The sequence below is a fragment of the Spea bombifrons genome, chromosome 9 (assembly GCF_027358695.1).
Source record: "Spea bombifrons isolate aSpeBom1 chromosome 9, aSpeBom1.2.pri, whole genome shotgun sequence".
Lineage (NCBI taxonomy): Eukaryota > Metazoa > Chordata > Amphibia > Anura > Pelobatidae > Spea > Spea bombifrons.
The window spans coordinates 17,805,928-17,815,331 of NC_071095.1; the positions used below are offsets into that span (position 1 = coordinate 17,805,928).

Here is a 9,404-nt window from a genome sequence, read left to right on the forward strand (position 1 = left end):
GAAACTAGCTCTGTGATTGGGTGATACGGAGCATCCCACCCTTTCCTCGTGGAAATAATTTCTTTGTTACGGTGGAATGCATTCGATCGGGCTGTGTTACTGCTTGTATGGGTCACAAGAAAGCTGTTTGTTTTGATTTGGCAAATACACCAAATTCCTGTCTATCCCAAACTAGCCTGGCTAGTGCAACCCTTACCGAGCCGCCATGTTTCCATCAGTTTGCGGGCTATATCGCCACACAGTCCCCAACACGGCAGGCTGTTCGGGGTCAGCGACTGGTGGCGGAATAATAACTGAGGCCCCCAGACGGAAAGAGATTCTCTTGTGCCATTCTATGGGAGGCTGCCTTTTGGATTTACAAGGGAATGGAAAGCCACTTAGATCTGCCACACCATCCAGGCACTAGTGGGAAGATTGTTTGCGTCTGTGTTTATTTAGACAATCGTGGCTTAGATACCTGATCTTATGGGGGAAAAAAAGTGACATTTCCCATACGGCTCATGCACCCCAAGTAATTGTCAGCTCTGCGTCAAGAGGAGTCCACAATGAGAGACCGCTGCCGGTTACTGCTGGATGGTAAGGCCACGACAAACACATGGGGTATGGATCTGGCTGATGTTATCCAAGAATTTGGTATAAGAAGGTTGCCATGTACCTTACCCAGGTGGCCACGTAAGCAGACACCGACCTCCCATGAATGTTTTTGCAGCGCCTGCTGTGAATAACTATATATTATATGAGCAGCAGCCCATCGCTCTTTCAACCCACGGACTGTAGTTGCCCTCAGGTGTTGGAAAAAATTCAGAAAAAAATCCATTTTTTTTGTATTCTTTTGAAAAGTTTGGGAAGGAATGGTAACGAGCTCTACAAACATGAAAATTCTGTGACCGTCAATACGAGGTTTCCTCAGCATCAGCACAGGGGACGATCCAAAATCAACATATGCTGAAACCAGCTGATCACGAGACTACAGTATTGAGTGTACAGTGGTGGGGGGGGAGTGACTACAGGCCGGTGAGTCACACACAGGGGTGTGGAAAGAACTGTTTAAAGGCTTGGGAAACCCCAAGCGAAGGCAGACAGAAGCAGAGAAATCCAGCATCGCAATCCCAAACATCATGGATCGGTTATTCGTGTGGATAATAACTCTGCAGCTGTCATTCCTGGTGGTGCATGCAGGTAAGCCTCTTAATATCAAAACCTCAGCAGGAGAGGAGACGGGATCTAGGAAAAGTGTAGTGGATCCGTGGAATCACTTTCCAGTAGAGGGGAACCTGAGCAATCACCAGAATAGTGCTCCAGCTGTCGACAACTCCTATGCTGTTCTTCTGCACTTTATTATCATTTTGGATGAGCGTAGTAAGAATTGGTGTTCCACATTCAAGATCAGATTAGGGATTTCCAGATTTCCAGCGACTGAACGAAATGTGATAAAAGGTCCCATTAATTACGCAGTGATTTTGATAGAGACAGAGGCTATCCGGCTAGTGTGGAATATTATAGCTAAAAGGAAATCGCTTTACGTGGGATCATTGGTGCTGGGGATGTGGTAGCCATCAGATTTTCGGAGCTCTCGTCTTTTTAAACTCTTTGCATGTCACAAGAGTCCCCACAACCGTGTTTTTAGTTCACAGTATACACTGCCTTTAAATCCGTATGACCTGATTTTATCTCCTTGTTGCTGATTTGGGGCAAGAAGCCAAAGGACTATTTGTAATTAAATATAAGGCTCCGATTCCATAGCGTAGACTCGTCGACTCTCGTAATTAAATAACCCACCAGTTCTTGATCTCTGTAGCCCATTTACCATCGCATCTCTTCAGATTAATAGTGGAATATGCATCTAACGTAGGGCTAGGCATTTACTGGGTCTGTGGTGGACAATTTAATGATGTTCTAAAGACCTTCACAAACCTCGTCACGGACACTGGTGTTCTTGTACAGATACTTCGCCTATCCCGTATGTTCCTATGATCTAATACATTTATCTGTGTGCCCTCCGATTCTCCAAATATCACTAGAACTCTCAGACTAGTAACAATGTGTGAAGGGCTAACAGTGCTAGATTGGGACATTCCCACAATTTCTAATAAGATGTTCTGATGTGTTGTTTTTGCACCTTAATCTAATTTAATCCTTCTAGTGCAAGGGAGTCAGCAACTCCAAAATTAGAAGGGTTACGTATTGCATTGAATTTAATTACAGGGTATATGAATTTGCTGCATGAAGCAGGGATAGTTTTTTAGGTCATTTCTGCATACTTTGGTTTTATAACTGAATTTTTGTATAAACTTCTACAGAATTCTAGAGCCGAGTCATGTGAAAACCCGCTTTGTGACTAGATTTCTCCTTTTACTTCCCTAAAAGCGAAAAAAAAACAACTCATCCCAACACATTATAAACCAGCATGTGCTGCCGTTGGATTGTTCTAGAGCAGATGTTGCTTTTAGCTTTGGACTCATGTCCTGTTTGCTGTGCCAGCCATTGCATTGAATCACAGTTGCCAAACTGGTGTTGTACTGGAAACACAACTTTAAGGTGCTTGGAAACCATATGCATTAAGGGCAGATTGTGGGAAGGTGTCAGTTTATTAACTGAATCAAAGTCAGAACTTAACAAAACACTCTAATCATTCTAAAATTAGAATCCCAGATTCCTGCCCTCATTGAGACTAAACTCAAGATGTACAAGGCCGTCCTGGAGACCACTGGCGCTATGTATGTTGTTGATGCTTAATGCAGCTTAGAAAAGAATTGCATAAGACTGCTTTGTCTGAAGAGTAGAAAAGGGAGAGGCTGCTGGTTGTTTTGTCTGGAAAGGGAATCCCTAATTATTATTGGTGGGTGAGATGGTCTTCTTTGTCCTCTGTGCTGAAGACCAGATTCTGCTGCATAAACATATAGAAACCAATCTGAACTCGTTTGCCCCTCGCAGGCGTCCTGAATGTGTGTGTTAAAGGTCAGAGTTACAGTGACATCCACTTTAGAACTGTAAATTTACCGTCTTTCAAGCAATATTACAGATTTCCAGAGATATGGCCAATTTTGGTTTGTTTTTGTATATTGTTGATATTAAATATTTGGCGTTTCGGTATCTGTAAACTGCTTGTGCAGATGTAAACAGGCAGAATTCCTTGTTCTTCGCTTTTCAGCTGGTTTCCATTTAAATCCAGATTTTTTGCTTTCCTGGGGCCAAATACACCTTTTACTTTTTAAATATTGTTGAAACAATTAATCCTGTTTACTAGATTAGTATTGAGTCCCCTAGAATGTTAGAGTGTGTATGTGTAACATATGTACGTATGTTTGTATAAAACATATGTTAAAGCCGTATTTACTGGAGAGGCATTGCTGTGCGCCAGCATCAGTGACTCACTCTCTTTTTCGGGAGAATCCCATAATTTGTCCTGATGCCAGGCATTTCCCCACTCCGTTTTACGGAATCTTTCCACCGCAGCAAGACGGAAGTAATCCTGAAACGTTTCCAAATGTCAGCTTCAAATGCAAGATCCGGTCCTCCTTCCAACACGGCTGGAAATACCTGCACTACCTCCATACAATGTGTGCGCAGTGACCCTGATACAGAAGGGTTAATAGAAACTAATCTGATTTTTATTAAGTCTTGGATGAAAGCTTCATCCATAGCATAGTTAAATGGTCTATAATGTTTATGGGATTATTTATTAATTTATATGGCACCATCATACTCCGTAGCGCTGTGCTATGATACACGTTCTTCTGATTTCTTCACGCATGACTTAATTCCATGCGCTCTGTGTTTTTCCCAGTTACTGATGATGGGGACATGTATCAGAGGGAAGTCCTCCCGGAGCTGCCCATGCAGATGCAGAGAGAAGGTAACAATGGTTTGCTTAGTATTGTGTATAAAGCTTTTATCACAGAGAGGGTCCGGCCAACCCACCTCTGATATCCCTCCTTCGTATTCAGTCTCACTGGTTCTGTATATTCTACCTGGAATAAAACCAACGCGTGACTTCTTTCCTTTCCGTTTTTCCCCAGTTACCGATGATTGGAACATGTATCAGAGGGAAGTCCTCCCGGAGATGCCCATTCAGGAGCAGAGAGAAGGTAAACATGGTTTCGCAGCTATTATCATAGAGCAGATCCGTGTAACTACTAGGATGTCCCGTCTCGGTGGCAAAATGCTTCAAGAATATTTGACCACTAGTCGTTTATTGAGTTAACTTGCCACCAGTCCAGTACTTTTATCAGCACACCTCTTGCCCCTTATAAAATAAATATATAATTTTATTGTCCTACATTTTTTCTTTTATCTTTATGAAATTATCTTGATTATGTTCAACCAATGGAGAAGACTCTTTAACTTTGCTTTTTTCATGTTAAGCCCTTACACTTCGTATCAGTAAAAATAGTTTCTCAGACACTGAAGACCAGGACAATGCATCTACTTCCTGCATCATGGAGAGCTGGACCTCTTGGTGGGCTGAGATAAGCTCTCGCTTTGCTGCTTGAATTCATATCCAAGAGCTAAAATAGCTTTACCCTTATTAAAATTATTGGAATTCCACAAAATTAAAACATAAGGGCAGACTTTATGAGAAATTACCAGCAGCTTTCTTACTTTGTGATAAATACGGGTGAATTTCTGCCCTCATCCAACCTCTGGCACTTGGCCCAGGGTGCCTTTATAATTAATTTAAGCTGCATTTTCTGTTTGCATTATGGGTGAGGTCAAATCCGGAAGACCACATGCCGTGCTCACATTCCATCATACGCACACTTTGCTGTTACATGTTTTATTTGTAATGGCAAATAGTTTTGCCTTAAGTGCCAGGCGCCCACAGGGCCATCTTAAAATGTACAGAGCACATTAATTAACTTGCAGTTAGTTTTATGTAACTTTGTGACGTTGTCATTGCAGTTCGTTTTCCTCTTCCCCATCATGGTGAACCTGTCATGAGTCCGCGTGGCCACAGACCCGTAGCTGGGCGCATCTCGTCCGTAGGCAGCAATGTGAAGGATTTCCCTCCTGGAAGGCCAGATCAGAACAATATCGGTAATATCTGCAATATGAACCGGCCCATCACCGGCTACGGTCCACACAACCTTCCACAGACTGGGTTCTCCCACCTCAGCCGCCAAGGAGAAGCCATGAACAACATGGAAAATGGATATGCAAGATGCTGCCGGCAGGCTGACAAACTGCACTGTGCGGTGCAAGTGGTGAGTGGGGTTTTTATAACTGAAACCTGATCTGAATGGCGATGGCACCCTCAACGGATATAGCGAATCCACCAAATATTGGTCTAGTGTTTAAGTGGTAGAATCTCCATAGATATTTTTAAACAAAATATGAACATTTCACTTTATAAGGACGATAAGTTTTAACTATTCTGAGAATTTGTTCTTTTTGGTACATAGTATTCTGATGAATCTTATTATGGTTCTTGCATCTGCACCTCAACAGGGCTTCCAGTGAAGAGTTATTTGCCCTTCACTAAATTTTAAGATTGCATTTCCTTCGGCCAAAGAAGTAGAACAGGATTTTTGTACGTACTGGCTTTGTTGCTACCTCATGCCTAATTCAGTACATAGGTTGAAATATCAATGCCTTGAGATTACTCATATCTATAGGGTCCATGTTAACCCAACTTTATCTGCTGACTGAGGACCAAGCTTGTTATCTGGGGACCACTGAAGCTTAACTTGGCTTTGAACCTGTGCAGCTATGCCAAGTTTGTCAGATGTGTTCCATTGACAGTTGAAGGCGCGTGAAACTTGTCTTAACTTGCTGAGTTTGGCTCCTGAGGACAACTTTCAGTGAGGTTTCTGTTGATCTTGGCATGTTGGTCAAGGTTCTACTGATGAGGAGACTGAGTGAAAATTGGTAGTAGTGATGTTTAAAGATTAAATTCTGATGATTTACTCTCTTCCAGTGGAAGAACAGCCTGGAGACGTTTTGTGATGTAGAGTTTTCAATAAAGACCCGTCATTACCATTGCTGTTGGATGCAAGGATCCGAGAGAGAAGCTTGCTTCGCGTCTGAAGCTCCCAATCCCAGATACGTCTTTCCTTCAGTGCCAGTTGCCTTGCAAGAAATAGGCAGCGCTGACGTACCATCTCTGGGAAGCTCCAGAGGCATCATATCCGCTAGATCACGGAAAGTCCAAAAACACAGCACACACGGGCTACCGGATCTGTCCTTCCCACCTGGAGAACCCAGGTCTAGCAACATCCAGAACATCTGCAAGCTGAGGAAGTTCAGGCCTATCTACACCCAAGACATGCTGCCCCAGAGCGGCTTTGGATTCTATGTGCGTCAGGCCAAAACAATCAATCGTTTGGAGAGCGAGTTCAAGAAGTGCTGCAAAGATGAAAATGTGGTGTGCGCTCACACTGCGGTGAGTGTCCAACTTTACCCAGGGGACTATTTCGGGCCCCTGACTCTTCTTATAGTTGTTTTATAAAACAACGCTGTTTCTGTGATAACTGTAAAAGTGCACAAGGGCTGTTGAATATTCAGCATTTAAGTAACTTTGGTAGTTTCTGTTTGTAGATATTAATGTCTGTACCACTAATCCCAACGTCTTCTTTTGTTTTCCGTCACATGCAGTGGGACAAAGTACTGGCCAAGTTCTGTCTGCAGGAGCGAACCGTCAAAACCAAGCGCCACGAATGCTGCGCAAAACGGGACCGGCCCGGCATGTTCAGCTGCTTTGCCAAAAGCGCCCCTTACCCTGAGTATGACCGGGAGGTGGAGACTATGAACTTGAGCAATGTGACTGTGGAGGATCTGCAGATCTTATGCGGAGAGAACAAGCTACTCACCAAGCAGTGAGTACAACCCATAACGCTCATCACTGATACATTCCCTAAAACAAGCTCAATTCCTTAGTTCTTTGTATTAAAGAAATATTTTAAACACTTAAACCGCTTCGTTAAACACATGGAGCTCCTGGCTACAACCAGAAATTAGAAACATCACTTCTAGAAAGGCGATCTAGAATTGTCCACGAGATTTATCTCAGCTCATAGATGACATCTGATGTCACAGATCCACTAGTAGTAGTATTTGTTGTTGTTTAAAGTTATTAAGAGTATCGGATATCCTCCAGGCTCCAACTTCTGCAGTCCTGGGTGTAAATGCAAGGGCTCCATATCGCTTTGTAAAACTTTTGCACGTATAGCAAGAAAGACAATGTTCCATCAGTGGATTAGTAGTGATCCTCCAGCCATGGGTTTATTGCACACAAATACATTTCTTGTATATAGAATGTAGAATCTTAGTCAATAAATTATTTCATATTTAATATTTCAATCCTTCTAAAGCTTGTGTGGTTTCCTTAAAATTCTGAATGTAGCAATTTTTTTGTCTTTTGGGCTTTTGTGAAAGTTGCCTGCCCTTTAAATGTTAGAAAACATTGCTCTCTGCTGGCCAGAATTGATATGGTCAGTCACAGTTATTTCAGGAGAAGGGGAGTAGGAGCCTTTCAAGGAAGTAAAGGCCTGCTTATGTCAGACTGGTCAAAGGCCCTGACAGAGAGTCCCAGTTGTGGAGCAGAAGTTTGGACAAATTGATGGGGATGAAGCAATGACAATTTCCCGAATATTCAAACAACCTGCATCTCCAACTCGGGCCGTCCAAGGCTAATTCTTGCTCATAGGCATCTCTCCAGGTTGCTGAGCAAGTAGGAGTTTTCACATGGACCAGCAACGTTTGTGGAAGGAGGACCCCTATTGCTTCTGGCCACCATACCAAGGGTGGTGGAACATAGCATGAACCCAGGAATCTGGGCTATGGAAATGTGGTTTCTGCTCCTGGGGGAAGCACTAGCCACGGCTGCCAGTTTGTTACATTAATATGCTGAGTGGTATTTTTTCACAGTGGCTCCTCAACCACTGGCCATGACTCTCTAAAGGTCTTCATTCTGTAATCTTAAATGGGGATTCTGGTGTTAGTAGTGCAACCACCATAGCAACCCATGGAATATTCTGCTTTGTCCAGTTTGTACTAGTACTTTGTGCTAGTATTTCAACATAAAACTAGATCCTGCAAAATTCCATTGATTCCAACCCCAGGCATCATTACTCACATTGCTTTTTATTTACTCCCCAACAGTAAGCAGATCCCGTTGCTGGTGTCCAGCCTGAAAGAGTCCTGCTGTGGTCTGCTTCCAAATGCCACGCTGGAGTGTGTGGAGACGCAGGTGAGTGTGTAACAGATAAACGTGGACCAAATATTTCCAGACGTGGCAAACATGAGGTATGGTTAAATAGATGAGGGGGATGACTTTAAGAACACCCAACATCACCTAAACATTATACAAAACCTACGTGGTGAGCGAGATGAAATGCCTTTATTCTGCGTAGACATTAACCAGATCAGGCTGTCTGATCACAGCGCTTCCAGGGTAACAATATCTCCGCTGGACAGACGCTCTATTCCGGCTTATTTTCCCTATACGCTTTCAAACCTTGGCTTGGATTAGTAGAGGTTTTATTTAAAAGCTTGATCAGTACATACGTAGAGGTTGATGTACGTAATGCACTTTGCTTGATCTTCTTGGTCGGACAGAGAGACTAACACCCTTTCTTCTTCACACAGAAAGAGAAGTTTATCGAGACACTGTGCACCATCAAGAAAAACTCGTGGAAGGATTCGGAGAGCTGTTGTAAGAAGGAGACACCGGAAAGAGACGAGTGCTTCACTTCCTACCTGCAGGATGTGTCTGTCGCCGTATCTCACAGAAAGCAAACAGACTGAGACTTTCACAGAGAGATACCGCAAATGCACATTTGTGGTTTGCGGTTGCGGGGTGGTTTTATTTTTGTGCACCTTGATTTTGTTTCCTTATTTTTAGGAGATCTGCTCTCTCCAACACAGATACAGATGGCACAAGTGTGGTGTGTTAACCACTAATAAGCTAACTCACACTTCTTATTAAACTTCTAGTCGTAATAAACCCAGCATTATCTACCTACCTTCACAGCACCATCCCGAGTATCACATGGAGGCAGGAACAGTAGGGACTGTAAGAGCACACAGCTTATGTAGGCATTGGGGTAGAAAATAATTACAAGCCCAATTGGCCAAGCAATCATAGCTCTTAAAATTTTATTCCTGATGGCAGGTATTATCTCAGAAATATATATACAGAGGTCACAAGATGCACTAGGAAGAAAGTTTGCTTTACTTCTTATATGTTGAGAATATCACGCGTATAGCTCTGTATAGCGCCACGTTTGATTTTTAGTAACTGAAAAGAATGTGTATACAGCCTAAAAACTAATCAAGATATTTCAGTGTTCAAAGAAATATTTCTTTCTTTCTTTTTTTTTTTTTTTAGGTAGAAACGAACTTTTGTATATGTATATATGCAGTTTGTTTCAATAAAACCATATACAAACAACCCTTAATACAAT

General features: G+C 42.6%; 1 protein-coding gene across 1 annotated transcript; it reads left to right on the top strand.

Moving 5' to 3' along the window:
* The first annotated feature begins 1,094 nt into the window (after positions 1 to 1,094).
* On the top strand, positions 1,095 to 9,195 carry ECM1 (extracellular matrix protein 1). Its single transcript, XM_053474808.1, has 8 exons — positions 1,095 to 1,179; positions 3,788 to 3,856; positions 4,020 to 4,088; positions 4,903 to 5,204; positions 5,918 to 6,382; positions 6,595 to 6,815; positions 8,101 to 8,188; positions 8,587 to 9,195. The coding sequence occupies exons 1-8, from the start codon at positions 1,119 to 1,121 to the stop codon at positions 8,743 to 8,745; spliced, it is 1,434 nt and encodes a 477-aa protein (XP_053330783.1). The 5' UTR covers positions 1,095 to 1,118; the 3' UTR covers positions 8,746 to 9,195.
* The last annotated feature ends 209 nt before the right edge of the window (positions 9,196 to 9,404 follow it).